Raw genomic sequence first — 21,843 nt, 5'->3', positions numbered from 1 at the left:
ATTTTCTCCTGTAGTAAAGAAAATGAAGAGTAAGAGATTAAAGGGTAAGTGGGTAACTGATTTAACTTAAGAACAAACTTAAACTGAAAATTCCTTAGAAGTATAAGATACTGTAGGGGTATTTTCTGATTTATAATTATGGGACGAGCCTTCCTTCAGGCATCCATGGGAATCTTGTCCTTTGCCTCTTGACGACTGAGTAGTGCCATCAGTGCTCATTTTGTGAAGAATATGCACTTTCACTACGAATCTTCTCTGCTTAACATTTGTCATTGGTTGGAAGAGGCAGATATCACCCGCTCTAACATGATTGTCACGGGCAAAGTTTCCCAAATAGAGGCTGCACCGACCTGCAGCACACACGCCGGATGGCCTGATGCGGAATGTGCATTTCCAGTCCTTGTTCTTCCCAGGCAGCTGGAGTATGACAATTGTATATTCACGTGGAAAGTGCTCGAGTGCATAATCCTTCTGTATTACCTAATTGAAAAAAGGAAGAATATGTGATTGTGATACTGTTAAGCTTGTTATATCTGATAGCTTATGTATTAAAGAGATAAGAAGCTAATGTTGTCACTATGAATCTTCTCTGCTTGTTATATCTGATATGCATTTCGTTGCAAACATATCCTTCAGAGTTTTGAGTTAGATCGAAACCTAATCCCAATGTCGGCTGGAGAGACTGATTAAAGACTTGCCTCTCAAGCAGATTCCCTGCGGCCGACGGAGTCGAGGGAAAATAGTTTTGAATTATTTATTCAATTTCAAACAGTTTTCATTATCATAGTTTTGTCAAATTCTCAAATATGCAAAAAGAATTTTAATAAACATAGTTTTTAATTAAAAATAACAAAATAGTTAATAGTTTGGATAGTCGAAATAATTAATTTTGAAAATAGAAAATAGTTTTGAATTATTTATTCAATTTCAAACACTTTTCATTATCATAGTTTTGTCAAATTCTCAAATATGCAAAAAGAATTTTAATAAACATAGTTTTTAATTGAAAATAACAAAATAGTTAATTTTGAAAATAGAAAAAAATGAAACTATATGAGAATTTATAGAGAAAATTAAACCTGAATTCAAAGTGAAAATATAGTTTCAATTTTTAAATTTACAGTCAGTTTAGGCCCGTAAGCCTGCTTTAGAGAGGAGCTCGATGGAGATGCTGCGACGGGGTTATAAACTAGTGTTAGTCCCTCTCGCTGGGCGAGGTGGGACTAAACTTATCGTGCAGCCAGCGGAGGGGCTTTAGTCCCGGGTGGAGCCACGACCCGGGACTAAAGCCCCTCGCCTGCCGCGTGCCGAGCACGGGCCTTTAGTCCCAGGTCGTGGCTCCACCCGGGACTAAAGGGTGTCTTTAGTCCCAGTTCGAGCCCCGAACCGGGACTAAAGATCCCTGCTTCCCGCCTTTTGGTCTGCCGAAAAAGGGCCTTTAATCCCGGGTCGTGGCTCCACCTGGGACTAAAGGGTGTCTTTAGTCCCGGTTCGAGCCCCAAACCGGGACTAAAGATCCACCTATATAAGCGGGAGTTAGAAAATTTCCAACCCAAATCGCATTTCGTTCTCTCTTCTTCCTCTGCCCGGCGCGGCACCGACGAACTCGACGACGTCGTCAGGCTGCCCGCCGTCCTCCTCGCCGCCGCCTGTCGTCCTCCTCGCCGTCGTCGTCGTCCTCCTCGCCGTCGTCCTCGCCGCCGCTTGCCGTCCTCCTCACCATCGTCGACGCCTCCGGCCGGTAAGCCCCCGCCCCCTCCTCCCCAACACTCCGGCCGGTAGAAGAAAAGAAGAAAAAGGAGAAGAAAAGAAGAAAAAGGGAAGAAAAGAAGAAAAAGGAGAAGAAAAGAAGAAAAAGGGAAGAAAGGAAGAAAAAGGAGAAGAAAGGAAGAAAAAGGAGAAGAAAAGAAGAAAAAGGAGAAGAAAATAAGAAAAAGGGAAGAAAGGAAGAAAAAGGAGAAGAAAGGAAGAAAAAGGAGAAGAAATGAAGAAAAAGGAGAAGAAAGGAAGAAAAAGGAGAAGAAAGGAAGAAAAAGGAGAAGAAAAGAAGAAAAAGGGAAGAAAGAAGAAAAAGAAAAAGATTTTTTTGTCATTTAATTCCTATTGTTATTAGGTTTGTGCTAGATTATTAGGGTTAGTAATATTTAGAATTAGGTTAGGGTTACAAGAAGAAGAAAGATGAACAAAAATAAGAAAATAAGATTAGGAAAAAGGAAAATAAGAAGAGGAGGAGAAGAAAAGAAGAAAAAGGAGAATAAGAAGAGGAGGAGAGGAGAAGAAGAGGAAAAATAGAAGAAGAGGAGAAGTAGAAGAATAGAAGTTGAAGAAGAAGCGGAGAAGAAAATAAGAAAGAAGAAGAAGAAGAAGAAGAAGAAGAAGAAGAAGAAGAAGAAGACATTTCTACGTATATAGATGCTTAATTTGTGTTCCTTAGATTATTGCTTAATTTTGCTATTGTATATGCTTAAGTGTTAATAGTTTAATTTTTCTATTGTATATGCTTAAGTGTTAATAGTTTATTTTTAGCAAGAAAATTAATAGAACTAGTTTATTTTTTTAGTTCATTTTACGATGTCTATCCCGCATCCTCGTCGTCGACTCGGCGGAGGACACCTGCTTGATCAGAGGGGCCATGTCCGGGACTGGGCTCCGCCCGGCTGGTATTGGGAGGTGCTACCTTCCGGGGGGCGTAGGTTGGTGAGGAGCCAGCCCGTTGTTGACCCGATCCTTGTTTGGTGGCGGTCGCGTGGGCCAGTGACGGTGCCGAGGCTTCCGGACACCGCGGAGGTGGTAAGTCACCGTGTCAGCGAGGAGGATGAGTACGTCCATCGCTACATGGTTGCGTTGGAGGGCAGGTTCGAGCATACCTGGCAGGTTCTTCGGGGATCTCACTGGAGCTATGATCCTGTGATGGTTCCTTCTCTTTGGGTGTCCACCGCCTGCGACGATACCCGTCGGGCGCTACGGTTCTAGTTGTATCAGTGATGCTATATGTATGATAGTATTCGAGGAGTATTAGTGATAATATTCGACGATGTACGGACAAAAGAGATGATGTAGTTTTGCTTATAATTGAATGCATGCTAATTTGAATACTACTTTATTTTACGATTTGGTTTTGCTTATTGAATGCTCAAATTGGAAAAGTACTCCTACTTTGAATACTATGCAGAAATCTAGGAGTCCCGGGTGGAGCCACGACCCGGGACTAAAGTTGTTTTGGAACGGAGTTCCTGATAGAATAATTCTTTTTTGGTACAAAGTTCAACAACGTCCTTTAACACTAGACAATGTGACATATAGAAGGGTAGATGAGATCAGGAAAAATAGGATCATTTTCTACACATCTAGAATGTCGCCATTTTGTTAAATCCTTAAAGGTTAAGAGAATCCGTTAGACATATTTTAGAATTTAGGTTCTAGCCAAGACCCGGGACTAAATGTCCTCCTATATAAAACGACACTTCGAAGTTTCCAACCCCTCTTATATAGTTTGTTAGTTTATTAGTTAATCAAATGTCCGTTTTTTGCAGAACTATGGATCCACATATCAGGAACCTCGAAGAGGAAGAACTGCTCGAAGATATAATCAAAGACGGCCCCGACGTTGAACCAGCTGAATCTCCATCGTCATATCTAAACCCCTCCGGATATGGAATGGAGGTCGACCGACACGAAGATGAAGCCGATGGGGCAGGAGATAGGTCCAATGACGAAGAAGGTGATAGCTCCACTAATGGAGAAGCCGGTGGAGAAGCCGGTGGAGAAATAATAAAGTCCGGCGAGGTATACATATGAAGTTCGACAATCACTTGTAATATGTGAAAAACATTGGGGATAGCTCTATATTGTATACATATACATTCATTTGACGAATGTTTCTCCCTCTTAGGCCTCCACATCGAGCAAAGCTACGAAACGAGGCCCGACTAGAAAGTTGGATGCACGGACGCATTACACCTTTGAGGTGATATTGCCTACGGGCGAACCCAAGCTTCCTAAGAATGCTACTGACACATTCAAGAAGCAATGCGGAGTTCTCGTTAGGGATCACGTCCCGATCAGCGTTCGGGAGTGGAACAAGCGCAAAGGGGCAGCCGATAGTGACTATGTCGCTGAAAGGTACAAAGATAATCTTTGGAATGATCTCATGTCACATTTCAACCTGCCAGAATGTGAGAATGAAGACGTCGCAGACAAACTGAGGGCCAAAGTCAAGCAGTGGACTCTAAAGAAGATGGCCGAACTGTTCCGTAGCTGGAAGAAGAAGCTATGGAAAAACTATCTAAAGACAAAGAAAGTGCCAGTATTCGAGGGGTATCTAGCCAAGCAGGCGAATCACTGGAAGGCATTTCAAGAGTACAAGGAGTCAAAATATGCCCAGGCATTATCAGAAAAGAACAAGAAAAATGCCGACAGGAAGAAATATCACCACAAGCTGGGGCCAGGGGGCTATGAGACTGCCATCCCAAAGTGGGATAAGAAAGAGCAAGATCTGCTAGCTAAAGGCATCATACCTGAACCACTCCGTGATGAGTGGGAATTGAGAGCAAGAAATTGGTTCCTTGCGCATGGTGGTTCGTACGATGAAGAAACAGGGGACCTCATCTGCAGTGACGGTCTTAGGATACCCAGGGAAAATTGGAAAAAGATAGTGAAAGAAATTAAGGAGGGAAAAAGAAAGTTCACTGCAGATAGAGAGAAAGATTTGCTCACACTGGTCCTCGGCAATGACGAACATGGAGGACGAACGCGAGGCTTCGGTCCTTCTTACCCGTGGTGGCTTGGGTTTGCGAGAGACCAAGACACTTACAGAAGCCGAGCGAGAGCAAAGAAGCGGCAGCAGGATGAGGAGAATGACAAGTTCAACCAGTTGCTTGCCAGGATTAACGAGCAACAGAAGCAGATTGATGAGCTTAGAGGAGTAGCGCGCTAGGAAGACCCTGCACTTGATATTACCGGCGCCCCATCTAAGCGGAAAAGCAGTGTGGCTGAATCTGAGGCCCCGCCCGACGATGCACGAAGAATGATAGAGGGCGGTCCCGGCTACCCCGTGGATGGAATCAAGGAGTCAACATCATGTGAACTCCATCAGAAATTCAAGAACATATCCATGAAGGTGGCCGTCGGACAAGCTTTACCTTCTGGCCCTGATGCACGCTGGCATGGCCGTGAGATTCCAGCTGGCTTTGCTAAAGTCGGGGTGGATGAAATCATGGCGGGGTTTCATGATATGGAGCTCGACATAGCTGGACCCCAAGATGAGAGGACACTCGGAGAAGTACTGGGTGGAGTCATCCTATAGGACAAGAACTACATCAAGCTTCCAGGCTCGGCCCCAAGGACAACACCGCCTCCGAGTCGTCGCAGGTCACCTACACCTCCATTACCTTCAAGCCCTCCACATGACGTCGGCCAGCACAACACGAGTCCATCTCGATCACCGCCGCCGGACTTGGGTCGTCCGTCTCCGCCGCCGCCCGCTCCGTATACTAAGCGGAAGCGTGCCAGCAAGAACGCTCCGCCGATGATTTCTAAGCGACGGAGCCCCCCAAAGCGCAAACTATCGCCCCTCCCAAAGGTACCTCATGCTAATCTTCCTGTCAGACCTTATGATCGTACCCCCGAGGAAAACGCCAGGATAGCAAAGGAACATCATGATGCGCAGATGAAAAAGAAGGAACCCGAGCCCCGCCCGGAATACACCGAGAAGCAAATAGCATATGCAAAATACTTCACGACCCTTCCATCACAGTATGACTTACACCATAAGCCTGATGACTATACACGCACATTGCAGAAGGAAGTGAAAAAGAGCAGATCATGTGCAAGTGCAAGTGGGAGCAAATCAAGTTCAACTACAAGCAAAAAAAGATCAGACGTTCCTCAGCTTGGACAACAGGCCAAACAGTCGATCCCACCCCTCAGGGTGTTACCCGAGAATGTCCCCCCTCCGGTGCAGGGGCAAGATTTGGAATTAGCAAAGAAGTGGGCGGATGAATGGGGTATCCCGGTTGAAGACATTCTGGCTTCCCAAGACGATAGGTTACCCAAGGCTGTGGTAGCCCCTAAGCCACAGTTTGTCATGGGAGCGCCTTTGGTCAGCAAAGATGATCTCCCAACAAATATGCGTTACTTGCATACATGGTACTTAAGTGAATCAAAGAATGGGAGAACGATGATCGTGGTGAGTGTCCCACGGGAGTACTACGGCCGCCCCGAAGAAATCCATATCGACTTTGATGAACTCTTCCAGATGTACAATGCCGACGCCCTCGACAAATCGCTTATGAGTTGCTATTGTCTGTAAAGTTTTCAATTTGTTGTCTACATATAACTTGTTTAGTTATTTCAATTCATTGTCTATATATAACTTGTACTCTATTATGCAGAATGAAGATTCTGGATTGTAAAAATAGGAACATCCTAAATATTGGGTTTATTGACCCAGATAAAATACATATAGTGACGCTAACTGATAAACCCAAGGAGACGGAAGGAAACCTTCTAAGGTTTCTAACAGATCAAAATTTCTGTGACCACATACTGTTTCCATACAACTTCAGGTGAGGGTCTTTACTCTGCTGTGTCCATTCACTTATAAGTGTAATTGATAAGTTACTGACACACACACACACACACACATATATATATATATACACATGTGCAGCTTCCATTGGATTCTGTTGGATATTCAAATTGATAAGAGAAGAGTTGATGCCTTCGACCCATTATCGAGACCCTTGAAACAGTTCCAAAGCCTGCAGGACATGCTCCAAGGGTAATTTCAATCATTCTTGCGCACTATCGGTCTCTTTCGATGTTTTTCTGATATATCGATTAATGAAAAACTTAGCAAATCATTATCCTTGTCGGGCAGGGTTTGGAAGCGGTTCAAGTGCGTGACTCCCGGTATCGAGCCTGAGAAGCTGACCTTTAGAGCGGCTCACGTAAGTAGTAGTATGATATACTTCTATTTTCAATACATTTATGATGCTAGATTATTATTTTGATTATATATATTCTATTCTCGTAAAGTGCGACCAGCAGCCACGGGGGACGCATCTATGCGGATACTATGTTTGCGAGACCATTCGCACGTTTACCTCTGAGCACAAGGATCACAGATTCGACGTAAGCAATGAACATTCACACCTCTATTTTTACCCGTCATTCTTTGTTATCATGATTGATATTCATATTCATCTCCTCTTCTTATATAGTACACGGCCATGAGGGAGAAGTCCCTACCAGAGCAACGCGCGATTGCTGTTGCAGAGGAGCTTGCGACCTTTCTGAGGATGGAAGCTATAGATGACAAAGGACGATTTAGTGTAGCTAGGGGCCATTACTGATGTTGGTCCATGTAATCGAATAGACGGGCTCTAGTCCCGATAATGCAGATCTCCATATAATTGTATATATATGCTCGCTTGTAAGATAAGTTAATCTTATATATATATATATATATATATGCATAATTATTTCTATTTAGAATTATATCAAAACTAATTCCCGAACACCAAACGAGGCACCACGTTAATCTGCCGAACACCTAAACCCTAAAACCCTAAAACCCAAAACTAAACAAAATCTGAAACTCTTTAGTCCCGGTCCGTGTTAAGACCCGGGACTAAAGGGCCTGCCCCTGAGGGCGCTCCGAGGCGCCCACGTGGAGCACCTTTGGTCCAGGCTTGGAACAGGACCGGGACTAAAGGTTAGGCCTTTAGTCCCGCCCCTTTAGTCCCGGTTGGTGAACCGGGACTAAAGCCCCTTACGGGCCGGGGCTATAGGCCCTGTCCCCACTAGTGGTGTTGTGCTCCTTCTTCTACCTCCAGCTATGAGAGAGTTAGTCCTGCATGGTATCATGAGCTTGGTTGTCTTGGGCGTGATGCGCTGTGCCGGAGACATTCTGACCATGACGGCGTTCATCGGCGGCTGCACGGAGCTCCGGACCATGTGTCGGCCTATGAAGATGCGCGACACGACGAATGTCATGGCGGGCGTCGAGGCGGCGCGCGGTGAGTCCGTGGCGAGCGCGGTGGAGGTGGACGTGTGCGGGGATGGCGAGCGCACGACCACAACGACCCGCGGCGAGTCCAAAGCGGTGGTGACTGGAGCCGGCGCGCCAAGTCGTGTTCATGGCGATGGTGACCGACGTCCTTGCGCCAGGTCGTGTTACTGGCGATGGCGACCGGCGTCAGCGCGTCATGTCGAGTCCGCGGTCGTGGCGACGATGTAGATGGGAGCAGCAGCGTCAACTCCGGCGACGGCGAGCAGGCGGCACGTCACAGCGTTGGGCAGGGTCGTTCAAGGCGGCATTGACGACGACAACGGGACAACACTCCTCTAGGTCACAGCCTAAGGGATGATTGTTGGAAATAAATCATGACAGAGCACGATGCGATCGACGTCAGTGCATCAAATCGGATCTGTAACGGTGCGACCGGTGTTGATGCGCCAGGTCGGGTCTGCGGGCTGGATCATATCGGGTGTGCGTCACGTGGTGTAGTACGTGAGTAGCGGGCTGGGTCATGACCGGGTGTGCGTCACATGGTGTAGTATACGTGAGTAGCATGTGTGCGTGTATTAATAGTTGGGACACGGTCCGCGGGCTGAGTCATGACCGGGTGTGCGTCGTGGTGTAGTACGTGAGTAGTATGTGTGCGTGTATTAGATCATCTCCAACAGCCGCCCTACGCGCCGCGTCCAAAAAAGACGTTTGCCGCGTGCGCTTCGGCTGGTTTAGCGCGGGGATATGCGCTGGCTCCAACAGCCGCGCTATAATGCAGCACGCGTGCCGCTCCAGCAGTGCCCAAAAATGCAGCGCGCGCACAACATTTTTTAAAGTAGATTGCATTAAATAAAAACGATATAAAGTTATTTTACATATATTGCAACTAGATAGGTAGTTCGAAAACATAGATAGATAGTTCGGTGCTAGGTAGTTCGAAAACAAAAAAACTAATCCTAGTCGCTCCAGTCATCTGCACCATCATCATCATAGTTGGTGTCGTCAGAGGTTGACAGCCAGATGTCAAACCAACGGTCATCTTCTTCAATGAAGAAGGACCTCCCGCCTGCATTGACGAGGTCGGCCTGCGCACACGCCAATGCCTTCCGACGACGCCTGTCCAACCGCTCCTCGCGGCGCTGGCGCGTGTCCTCCTCGCGGCGCCGTTCCCAATATTCCTGCTCGTAGGCGACGTCTTCCGGGTGGCGCCGGCGCCACTCCGCCATGACCCGCTCGTCCTCCTGGGCGACGATGAGGCAGCGCTGCAGCGCAGTGTGCTCCGCACGGTCTTGTGCGGAGTTTAGACGAGGCGGCGGGGCGAGGTCTAACGCCTGCTGGAGGGTCTGGACGTCCGGGAAATTCATTTGGAGGCGCTGCCTGCCTAGGCGCCACGCCGCCGCGTCAAACGCGCTGGCGGCCTCGCGCGCCGTGTCGTAGGTTCCGAGGCTAAGCCGGAGATCGCCGGAGCGTATCTCGGCGTAGAACCCGCCGTTGGGGCGATGGCGGACGCCGCGGTAGCCCGACGCAGAACGGCGGCGCGGCGGCATGGTGGCGCGTCGGCGGCGGCGGCGGCGTGAGAGGCAGAGGAAGAGAGAGCGCGCTGGGGCGGCGGCGCGAGAGGCAGAGGAAGAGAGAGCGCGCGGAGCGGTGGCGCGAGGAAGCGGCAGCATGCTGCCTTTTATGGGCGCGCGGGACGCGGCGGCGCAAAAAATGGCGCGCGAGCTGCCGTCTTTTCGCGCGCGGTTTTCCCTCCGCCGCTGGAGCGCGCCAACCTGTCCCGCGCGCGGTAAAATGCATGTTTAGCGCGCGCCTTTTTACGCCGCTGTTGAAGATGCTCTTAGTAGCTGGTGTTGAAACAGACTCTCGAGGAGGCATCGCTGCGCGCCTCTCTGCATGCAACTGCTTACCTGACTTGGCGGGCAAGTCACTCCCCGCATGCAGCTGTGCCTCCTCCCACGACCGAGCACCAGGGAGGCTGGCTTGCATGCACGACGCGGCCCACGCTCCTCTCCGAATACCTGGGATCCCAACGCATCCCGCAAGTTATCCTCCGCGATGACCTGCTCTCCAGGCGTTCGGTTAGGCTTAGATAGGATCTACCGTATGTATATAAGCTGCTGTTATTGATTGAATAAAGCGTGGATCAAAACCTCTCTCTCTAATCTTACAGCTGGGTCACGATCCGTTGCTGGCCGCGTAGTATGCGTAGCGCGCGTCGTGTGCATGGCCGAGCGGATCGCTCGCAGCGGAGCCAACGGTGCGTACGGAGACTTGGACGCTCCGCTGTTATGTCACTACAAAGCCATGGTCTGAGTGTGTTCTTGGACCGAGCAGTTGTGAGCTAGTGTGGAGAAATATAGAAACAGTTGTACGTGTGGCCGGGGCGTTCGTCGCAGAAAATCTCCATTGTGTTGTGCTCCTTCTTTTACCTTCAGCTGTGAGAAAGTTAGTCTTGGATTCTTTTTCAAAACTACTACATATTTTATAATAAATTTGAAAAACATATGTGTATTTTTAAAAATGTCAAAACTAGCACCCCGTCAGCCTCTGGTGGGCCGACGGGGGACCTGTCCGCCTGTGGGAGGCTGAAGTGGGCATGTTGACCTGCGGGTGGCCGAAGAGCCACCTGTCGGTCTGGGGTTGACCGAAGAGGGCCCGTTGGCCTCCAGGAGGCCGAAGAGCCCATGGATAAGGCCGGCTGAGCCATCTTCCTCCTCATTTGTTGGTTCCTCTTCTCTCTCTCGTTTTTCTTCCCTCATTTTGCCCCTCCCCCTCCAATCTCCTCCATCCTCCACCCATCTTCCTATTTAATCTGTTGAATCAATAGATACTACCCATCTCCACCGACCCACGGTCTCATTTTGTGCCGACCTACGGTCTACGGCCTGGGGTTGGCCGAAGAGGGCCCGTCGGCCTCCAGGAGGCCGAAGAGCCCCTGGATAAGGCCGGCCTACGGTCTCATTTTGTGCCGGTGGAGATGGGTAGGATCTATTGATTCAGCGGATTGAATAGGGAAATGGGTGAAGGATGGAGGAGATCGGAGGGGGGACAAAATGAGGGAAGAAAAACGAGAGAGAGAAGAGGAACCAGAAAATGAGGAGGAAGATGGCTCGGCCAGCCTTATCCAGGGGCTCTTCGGACCCGTCGGCCAACCCCAGGCCCACTTTGGCCTCCCACAGGCCGACTGGTCCTCCGTCAGCCCACCAGAGACTGACGGGGTGCTAGTTTTGATATTTTTAAAAATGCACATATGCTTTTTGAATTTATTATAAAATACGTAGTAGTTTTGAAAAAAAATCGTTAGTCTTGGGTATGTCCCAACACCGATGTAGACATAGTTCTGCCTGGCTGAAAATAGTTTGCATATGCTCCACCGACAATATCTTTCTCGTGGCTTTTAAAGGACAATAGAAGATCAACTAACCACTTTTGTTTTATTGAAAGGAGATCAACTAACCACTTGGTTCCATGATTAACTTTGATTCTGGTTCTATGCACTTGTGTACTTAAGGATCGTTTGGTTCCTCGGAAAAAATAGTTAACTGAAGATGGATCTATTTTTTGTTGGTTCCAAGTAGTAAATTTTCCCAACTATTCATATTGTCTCATTTTTAATAGAAGTATTATAACTGCCTTCCAGTCCATATTCTATGTAAACCCCTATCATTCTATTTCAAAAATAGACAGACTGAGGTTAGGTAAACAGGGCAAAGTCTGAAGAGCCAAATTCAGATACCAGAGTGACAGGCCACAGCTGCATTGAGAGTGCAACAAGCATAAGACCATGCCAACAAACACCCAGGGAGCAGGAGAGAAGAAAGCAAACAAGCTAAATCCTGGCGTAATTATAGAAAGAATGCACACTAAACACTTTTTTTTTTTTTGGCAGGGATATAAGAAAATTGCAGCTTCTAACATTGAAAGGATGACCCATATATGGTTCTGCCGTTACGCTATTAACTTGTCTCCTACAAAGTGAGAAATAAAGCCTACGAATAAAACTGCAAACAGTGAACACCGGCGACATATCCTGATCGTCAGGTGGTCATATTATTACAGAACTTCGTTTCACATGACAAGCGTATTAGTTTTCGTCGGCAAAGTAGTTCTCCTACTCCAGCTAAACTCTCATGGCCCCAGTTCACTAATTCCTGTGGTGGCGAAGAAAGTCACGGCAGCTTGCAGCGCATGACCGACACCAGTTCTGCACCTTACGCAACCCCTTCCGTAGCCCTTTCAGTATTGCAATCACACTCAGTGCAAGGAGTTGTAGAAGTGCACCCACAGCATTCACGGAACTGATTACCTGCGTAAAAAAAAACACCAGAGTTATACCAGAGCATAGATATTGGCACTGAATGAAACAGAACTAACACCCCAAAGTGCAAAAAACTATGTGTCAAGTGTCACATGTTAAGTATGGTGGTCCGAGTGCTGAACTTCCAATAGCCAGGCCTTATGGAACAACAATACAACATATAGGTCCATGATTACTTAGCCCATATGTCTTTTTAGTATACATTTGATATGCCAAATAACATGGATTCATCTATCCGGTGAATCTCAACAAGCATGTCCAGAGAGTAGAGAAAGCATTATTGGGGTAACTTCTAAATTACAGGTGGAGCAATAACCATGGCAGTACATAGTCAAATAAATAACTACGGCAGTAGGATCAGAAACTTAAACTTCAACTCAGAACAACATCACACGAATAATCACCCATCATTCCTCTGTCAGCTCAAACTCTCACCTTTCGTTTCCCATGTGAAGATAGAAGTTTATCTTTTCTAAGTTAAATGGAACTTACAAAACAATTCCACATTTAGTAAGTACTACAAACATATTCTGCCATATTTGTCAAAAGGAAAGGGATGGTGCTGTGCTTGTATTTATGACCGGGTGGGATGACATTAATATATTGAAAGAGCAGCTACAAGCCTACAACCCAATGCTTGGCGACACTAGTAAAGTTTTGCTGCTTGCATGTCATGGTTCAATGGCTAGCTCAGAGCATCTATTACCACTTAGGCCATGTTTGGATTGTCGTTTCTCCAACAAATACACCTGTATAGAAAATACAGACCTCCGACGGTGGTTTACTTTACAGTCGGTATCCTTCACAGTGCGGTAAGTTCCATTTGTAAATTAAATACACTTGTATTGAAATACCCCATGCCAAGCGCGGCCTTAGGTGTGTTCATTTCCTCTTTTCTTGTTACTAGCACAACCATGGTTGGTTCTTTTGCTTAATAAATACATGTACTAACAATTTACTTGCACTGGTAACACTGGAACTAGTACTTTATTAAGTCTTTAAACTGGTAATTGCTACGTCATACACAATTTTGATAGTGCTGGCAGTTTGAGAGAAATTTCCTCAAGGGGAATGGGGACTTACCGCGAGAAAGCGGCCAAACTTTCCGAGGCAGACGGCGTAAAACACAAAAAAGGAGGCATCAATGGCGTTCATGACCGACATGAACACTGTGTAGATGGTAGCTTCGTCGTCAGGTATGGGCTTGCAAGTCACCTGTAAAAAGAACATTTCCTCTGATTTGTAAGCGTTGAGTTAATTTGCATACAAATGTTCAACTAGATTTTCAAAATATTACTTACAGCTGGTAGCAGAATAGCAACATTCAGTAACAAAACCACTATGAAACCTAAAGTATTTATGAATTGGCCATCACTCTGATACTCTGCAAATATACCACTCAACAACCCAAGGCAACCAAAAACAAAGCACAGCAGGACGAGGACCATCTGCAAATAAGGACCCTTTAGCAATTTGTACCCAGTACTCAATAGCATTAACCTAATACGTGTAAAATGCACTTCTTACCAAGTACCGCGCGGAGCGACTGTTTTTCATCACCACACGATGTACCAGAAGAAAGAAAGCGTAGACCGTAGCGGTGCAAAATCCAACCACAGACCATAGTTTTAAATAGCCCGCTATAGCCCCGCTATAGCCTCGGTATAGCCTTTTCAGCAGGGTGCCTCTAAATGGTATCATGTACAAATATGCCGCTATAGCCCGCTATAGCTGATTTAGAGGCTCGCCGCTATTTGCCGTAGCCCGCTATTTAAAACATTGCCACAGACACGAACAAGACATCACGATGTTTCTCTTTTTCATCAATCACAAAGAGAACATGCGAAACCAGAAGAAAATTCACCACGGCGCCAAGTATGAAGGATTTCAGGCTGAAGAACTTGCTCACTTCTTTCCAGTCATATGAAAAGAGCACAACCAAGCTGCAATGTGAATAACTTGTTCAGAATATCACAACCTCACCCTACATAGAATTTAGTAAGAATGCAAGACAAGGCTCACAGTGGGCCAAGGTCGATAAGAATAGACAGCCAATTCCCTAGGATAGACATTTCGGACATCACACCAGCCACTGCAGGAGAAACCAACTGCTCGCCCATGCCTCCCGTCCCTGCACTTGGGCAGAAAAGATTTACATGAAAACAGTTAGGGCATCCCTAATGTTAAATCCGACAGGTAGCCTACTGCATCAGTACACTCTATAAAAAAAAGGCAAAGAAATAAACGTATTGTGTTTGTGTCCTCGGCGGGATTCGAAACTAGGTGGTTCGGAGGCAGAGGAGCTGACCACTGGGCTGCAAGCACCGATTGGAGAAAGATAGGTTCTGGATTCTTATGAGCTAAACAAAGGCCAGATCTTGGGCCGCAGCGCGGCGACGATCGGTTGGGCAGGGTGGCCGCTGGTGCTAGCTAGGTGTTAGGCGACGCGGGATCGAGCTACGGGCGTGCGGACAGAACTAACGGTTGCAGAGACGCAAGCTGCGGGGAGCCGAGGGGTTCCAGGCCACGAGCTGGAGCTCATGCCACGTTGTTCATGGCAGAGCACGGAGGACCCCTGCAACCACCTAGGAGCAAGCAAGCGAGAAGAAAGGATGCGTATTCTCACCAGGCTGCCTAAAGACACGTAGATGAGGACCGGGAGGCCGTGAGGCGACGGTGAGGGGGGGCTGAATTGCCGACGACGCTCGGGCTCGACGAAGCCGAAGACGAAGCAGGAGAAGCAGAGGATGTCGTCGTCACGGCCTGGCGTCCCGAGTCGAGGAAGGGGAGGTGTGAAGGAGATGGATCTCGTGCACACGCTCCAAACGCTGGGATTGTCGTCGGGCAGCGCGCCGGTGACGAGCACGTGCTCCTGCTTGCTCTCTCTCTCTCTCTCTCTCTCTCTCTCTCTCTCTCTCGGGTCTCCTACGGGGAATGGGAAAGGAGGGCAGGGGGAGAGGCCCCTGGTGGCGGCGGAGATGTGGAACCCTAGGGAGGCGTGCAAGGTTTATAGTACGGGGGGCGGACGGCGTTAGCTCGGCTTCCGTGACGAGCTCACGGCGCTGCGCTGAGGAAGGCAGCTTCTTTTTTTTTTTTTTGAAAGATGAGGAAGGCAGCTTCGCCGCTCACTACGGCAACCGGTCGGGGCTTTGCACAGGGCGACCCCGACTGGGCCGGCCCAGTACGTGCACAACGGCTGTAGATCCAACCGAACCGTTCGGCTCGGTTCTACGGTTAATTGTAAAAATCGGTTTATTTATAAACTGCTGACCGATCGGTCTCCTGCAAAATCACTAACCGAGTGTTCGGTGCACCGAGAAATTCGGCTCGGTTTCGGTGTAAACCGAGGAGTACAGCCTTGCCTCCACAGTTTGTAGCTCCTCCTCTGTGTGTCTGGTCGCCATCCGCTGGAGCTGGTCTCTGCTGGTCATCCTTCTTCTCCTGGTGTGCCGGCACCCTCCGGCATTGCCTCTGCCGCCGGTCGTCCTTCTTCTCCCGGAGCACTAGCAGCAGCCGTCGCTATTTTTGCTAGGACGAGGAACAGAGGCCGCGAGTTGCTTCATGAACAAATCTGCAGAGACGCCACATGGGGCTTCAAGGGTGAGGATGACGCGTGCGAGTCAGGAGCAGTAACAAGAAGAGAGGCACGACCCAATCTGATGGACTCCTCGTGAAACGAGACGTTTTTTTTTTAGAGCAAGTACAATAAGGTACAGTCAGCAGGTTATAAGAATTAAAATACTATATTTTTGCTGAGTTGAATGTGAGAGAAGAGGAGAGAGAAGGGAAGCGGACTCTTCGTGAAGAGCCAGCTCTAGCATGTGTTCCTAGGTGTTTTGTGAGAATAAAAGGTGGGCCATATATGACAAATGTTGTATTTTTTTATAGCTAACTATTATACAAACTAGCTATAAGATGAACTATAAGACTGCTTATAGCCAGCAGTTGGCTATACTATTAACCATGCTCTTAGGCAACTTTCCCACCGGAGGATTCCTGAAGCCTTTATGGTGGACAGCTGGGTCATATGTAAATGGGTTTTGATTGCATTGATGAATAGCTGCAGTTGAACGTATTCTACTCCCTCCATCTTGGTGTATAAATCATCTTAGATTGTGCACCGTGACCAAGACGGAGAGGAAAACGAGAAAAATCAATGCTAATTTGCTAATTAATACTATTACATGCAATGAATTGACCAATGCTTGTTATGCTAGTTAGCCTCAAGTCATTAAAAACATACATGCTCCACGTCTCTTATTGGTTGATTCCTTTATTCATGTCAAAAAACCAGAAACGAGGTGAAAGTTAATGCATCGTGCCTAAGTGTTTTGGGATTATTTGGTTTTCGTAAGATGACTTATTCACCGAGATGGAGGGAGTATGTTTCTTCTGTATTTCGGTCAATCGGTAATTGACACCGAAATCATCGAAACAAATTCGGTTTTCTGAAAGTGGCAACCGATTTTCTAGCCCAAAATTTGGTCATTTGGTTTTTCTGTTTCAGCCACTGATTTTTCGGTCCGGTCTTCGGTCTTCGGTTTTTTATGCCCACCCTAAGCTGTAGCTTTTTTTTTTGCTTATTTTTCTTCTTTTTTGGGTCGTTTCTCTTTCAGTTTTCACTTTTTTCTTTTTTATCAAAACGTACAAATGTTGAATTTCTGAAATTCTTTTTTGAAAACATGAACTATTTTTAAAATAGGGAACAATTTGAGAACACTTTTCTAAAAGACAAACAGTTTTTTATTCTTGAGAACAAAATTTTAAACTAACAACAATTTTAAAAAACCAGAACAAATTTTGGACTGTGAACTAATTTTAAAGCACGAACATTTTTTAAATTTTCAGAACAAAATTTTAAACAGGAGAACAAATTTGAAAGCGTGAACAAGTTTTTAAAAGCACAAAATTTCTAAAGATTGAGAACAAATTTTGAAAATGAGAATAGTTTTGAAAAATCCTGAACAAATTCATAAACGTGAACAATTTTTGAACATAAGGACAGTTTTTGAATTCTGAAAACAAATTTCTAATAACAAGAACATTTTTCGAGAAACATTTTAGAAAATCCAGAACATTTTCTGAAACTCCAGACCATTTTTAGAACCTTTTCTGAAAATCTAGAAAAAAGGTAAAGAAAAAAAATCGAATTTGAATAACAATTTTTGAAATCCAGAAGATTTTTTTGAAAAAAAGCAGAAACATTTTTCCGAATTTGAAAAATATTTTATGGAAACCCAGTACATTTTTTGACAATCCAGAACATTTTTCTAAAAAACACAAACATTTTCCGAAATTGAAGAACAAGTTTTAAAAATCCCAAACATTTTTTGAAAAGATAGAACATTTTTTCAAATAACTGAACATTTTTACAATTCTGGAACATTTTTCATAATTTTTTACATTTTTCAAATTCCGGAGTATTTATTTCAAATTCTGGAACATTTTTATAAAAATTCCGGAACATTGTTTCAAATTCTGAAACATTTTTTCATATTCTGGGACATTTTTTCATATTCTGAAATATTTTTACAAATCCAGAACATTTTTCTGAAAAAAAACAGAAATATTCTTCTGTATTTCAAAAACATTTTATGGAAACCGAGTTCATTTTTTGAAAATCCAGAACATTTTTCTAGAAAACACAAACATTTTCCGAAATTGAAGAACAAGTTTTGAAAATCCAAAAAAAAATTGAAAGTTATCTCACGCATGAAAAATCAGGAACATTTTTTACAATTCTGGAACACTTTTCCATATATTTGAACATTTTTTCAAATTCCGGAGTATTTATTTGAAATTCTGGAACATTTTGGTGAAAATCTGAAACATTTTTATAAAAAATCCGGAATATTTTTTCAAATCCTGGAACATTTTTTAAAATTTCGAAATATTTTTACAAATCCGAAACATTTTTTGAAATCTGGAACATTTTTTAAAACATAAACAAAAAAAAGAAACGGAAAATAATAAAGAAAAAAGAAAACAAAAAAAGGAAAAGCGGTTGGAGAAAACCAGTTGGGAAGCCTAGGAGGTTCCCAAAACCGGAGAAAACCAGCCGGGAAGCCTAGGAGGTTACCGAAACTGGGATCTGTGAAACGCTCCAAACAATCCGGCCCACCGCGTCCATCGCTCACGCCATCCTGTGCAAAGCTTCGACAATTGGATGCAGTGAGCGGCATATAGGATTTTCCCTAACGAAGACGGTGCAAAAACGGAGGAGGTGGGCGTGAGAGGCGTTGGGCTGGCTGGCAGAAAAAGGGCCCAGTTGGGCTACGCATAGGGAGGCCCTTTCCTTTTCTTTTCTTTCGTCTGCTACTTATGAAAACAGTTTTTCAAAAGGAAAAATGAGCAGGCTTTTTGGAAGGGAAATAAGGGTTATAAATTATGGGAAAATCTATCTAAAGGCGCAACACCGCGGACATCCCGTGCGGCGGCTCGCCATGATTCGCGATGTCATCGTGTGGGTAGACAGTGCCGCATCGACCGCCCACCGCTTTTAACGGAGGGTGCAGGAACTGTTTCAAATTTCAACGTTTTTTAATAGCCAAGATCCCCACTCCTCTCACACGCCCTTGCCAAGAGCTCAGTCCCGCGAGATGAAGGCGGATCCCGCGAGCTCCGCGCGACGAAGGGCGGATCCGACGCGACGAAGGGCGGATCTGTACCGACGCTGGCGCGCGACAACTCCGGTGAGTCCATTCTCTTGCCCCCACATTGCAGAGACGGTGGGTTCGGTGGGGGTCTATATGGTCGATCTGGTCGTCGGCTGTAGAAAGGGGTGGGGTGTTGTTGCACAGCGGGTGGTGGGCACGGGGCATGGAGCCCGGTAGTTGTCCGTCCTGCGACGGCCCCGTGGTAGCGACCGACGTGGAGAGCGAGCGGCGCATCCTTGCTTCCCCTTTTTGCGGAGACGGTGGATTGGGAGGGGGTCGATCTGGTCGTCGGCTTTGCGCCGCAAGGGCAAGTAGTAGGCACCGCTTTGTGCCCAGTTTGAGGCCAGTACCATGGCCGATTGATGGAGCTTTTGTAGCGTCGCTTTTTGTTTGTGAGTGGTCCGGTTCATCTTAGATTTGCAGTACCTTTTGAGATTTGAGAAGGATTGAACTAGTCGTGCACCGTTATTCAGGATGTCGTAGCATGTAATGTATGATGCATACCGGTACCATTTGCTTTCGATTTGTTATAATGTATGTTGTTGTTGAACTACCAGGGGAAAATTTTGGTGCTTCAACAACCAGCTTCACTGCTGGCTGTTGCTGTCCTCATGGTTGATTTCCATGGAAGTTTAGTTTAATGTTGTTTGTGCCTAGCTTGTTTTCTTGTAGAACCAGAACATATAGGCGAACTACCTCTGATACATAAAGTTGTAGTAAAGCAACATCAATTAATATGAATTAGAGGAAGTACTAAACATATTTATAAATTGGGCGGGGGTCGATCCGATCGATCTGGTCGTCGGCTGTAGAGAGGGGGAGGGGTGTTGTTGCACAGCGGGTGGTGCGCACGGGGCATGGAGCCTGGTCGTTGTCCGTCATGTGCTGTTCATGAAGTTGATTGTGTGGAAAGCTAATATGGCAACTAGTCCGGCTAGTTGATTGTGTGGTAACATAGGTTTTTTTTGGTAGGTGAGCTTTACTAGGGAGTCTGTGAAGGGTGCATTTAACCTTCTTCTGGCAATCTAACACAGTTTTTTTGGCAAGCTTGTCGACTAAATATGGTGGTGTTCATGTGTTTTAAAAATGAACAGGGGTTTCTAAAAATGCCAAGGAGAAAGAGGAATCGGACGGAAATAGCTGCAGGTGGCAGGCACACAACCAATAAGGTTTCTGGTTTTACATTTATTACTCCCCTTTTTATGTCACCACATTGTTTTGTAGCAATTGCCACTTTTTTCCTATAGTACTTGCCAAAACATTAGTTCATAGTTACCATTTTTTATTTTTATTTTCTCATGCTCACATTGATGGTACTCAGCGAAACAGGGCATCACCACAAGACATTTGCAAGCTCTACAAGCACATAAACGAATATCAACGTGTGGCTATCAGAGACATGGGGATTGGACCATTCCTCGACATCAAGTGTGGATACTTGCACAACACCATCGTGACATGGTTCACTAGGTTGTACCACTCAGGAAGGAAGGGTTTTTGTTGGGTAACGTAGCATAAATTTAAAAAAAATCGTACGCATATTCAGATCTTCCTATGGAGAGACCAGCAACGAGAGAGGGGTGAGTGCATCTTCATACGTTTGAAGATCGCTAAGCAGAAGCTTTGCTAGAACGCGGTTGATGGAGTCGTACTCGCGGCGATTCAGATCGCGGTGTGATTCTGATCTAATGCCGAACCACGGCACCTCCGCGTTCAACACACGTGCAGCCCGGTGACGTCTCCCGCACCTTGATCCAGCAAGGAGGAGGGAGAGGTTGGGGAAGATCTCCGGCAGCACGACGGCGTGGTGTCGATGGAGAGACGAGGTCTCCCGACAGGGCTTCGCCAAGCATCGTGGGAGAGGAGAAAGAAGGGGGGCAGGGCTGCGCCAAGGGGAAGGGAAAATTGTCTGCAAAACAGCCCCAAAACCCCCACTATATATAGGAGGAGGGGAGGGGGTGCCACCCCTAGGGTTCCCACCCTAGGTGGTGCGGCAGCCCCCCCAGATGGGAGGTGCGGTGGCCAGGGCAGGGGGTGGGGGTGGCGCACCCCTAGGTGGGCCTTAGGCCCACCAGCGCCTAGGGTTTCCCCCCCCCCCTCTCCACCTCCTGCGCCTTGGGCCTCCTTGTGGGAGGCGCACCAGCCCACTTTGGGCTGGTTGCCCTCCCTCTTTTGTCCCATGCTACCTCTTGGGGCTGGTGGCCCCTCCCGGTGGACCCCCGGGACCATTTCCGGTGGTCCCGCTGGTCCCGGTACATTACCGGTGACGCGCGAAACATTTCCGGTGTTCAAAACCATCCATCCTATATATCAATCTTTACCTCCGAACCATTCCGGAGCTCCTTGTGACATCCGAGATCTCATCTGGGACTCCAAACAACTTTCGGTAACCTCTTATAACAATTCCCTATAACCCTAGCGTCATCGAACCTTAAGTGTGTAGACCCTACGGGTTCGGGAGACAGGCAGACATGACCGAGACACCTCTCCGGCCAATAACCATCAGCGGGGTCTGGATTCCCATGGTGGCTCCCACTTGCTCCACGATGATCTCATCGGATGAACCACGATGTCAAGGATTCAATCAATCCCGTATACAATTCCCTTTGTCTATTGGTATAGAACTTGCCCGAGATTCGATCGTCGGTATACCTATACCTTGTTCAATCTCGTTACCGGTAAGTCTCTTTACTCATTCCGTAGCACATCATCGTGTGACTAACTCCTTAGTCACATTGAGCTCATGATGATGTTCTACCGAGTGGGCCCAGAGATACCTCCCCGCCACGCAGAGTGACAAATCCCGATCTCGATTCGTACCAACCCAACACACACTTTCAGAGGTACCCGTAGTG

The 21,843-nt window shown here is 46.6% G+C and overlaps 1 protein-coding gene across 1 annotated transcript; it reads right to left on the bottom strand.

Moving 5' to 3' along the window:
• Positions 1-11,916: 11,916 nt before the first annotated feature.
• Positions 11,917-14,270, bottom strand: LOC123440593. Its single transcript, XM_045117157.1, has 4 exons — positions 13,860-14,270; positions 13,634-13,780; positions 13,416-13,547; positions 11,917-12,320 (listed from the first exon to the last, which is right to left on the bottom strand). Exons 1-4 carry the CDS (start codon positions 14,031-14,033, stop codon positions 12,159-12,161), a joined length of 615 nt encoding a protein of 204 aa, XP_044973092.1. The 5' UTR covers positions 14,034-14,270; the 3' UTR covers positions 11,917-12,158.
• Between the last annotated feature and the right edge of the window lie 7,573 nt (positions 14,271-21,843).

Source organism: Hordeum vulgare, chromosome 3H (genome assembly GCF_904849725.1).
Source record: "Hordeum vulgare subsp. vulgare chromosome 3H, MorexV3_pseudomolecules_assembly, whole genome shotgun sequence".
In the NCBI taxonomy this organism is placed as follows: domain Eukaryota; kingdom Viridiplantae; phylum Streptophyta; class Magnoliopsida; order Poales; family Poaceae; genus Hordeum; species Hordeum vulgare.
This window is presented reverse-complemented; position numbering and strand designations above follow the sequence as displayed.

Bases quoted from the DNA above. Each gene is read 5' to 3' on its own strand.
- LOC123440593 (XM_045117157.1), bottom strand. From the start codon at position 14,033: ATGATACCATTTAGAGGCACCCTGCTGAAAAGGCTATACCGAGGCTAT. The intron at 13,781-13,859 runs GTAAGAAGTGCA...CCTTATTTGCAG, and splicing joins GTCGCTCCGCGCGGTACTTG to ATGGTCCTCGTCCTGCTGTG. The intron at 12,321-13,415 runs GTAAGTCCCCAT...TTTTTTACGCAG, and splicing joins AGTTTGGCCGCTTTCTCGCG to GTAATCAGTTCCGTGAATGC.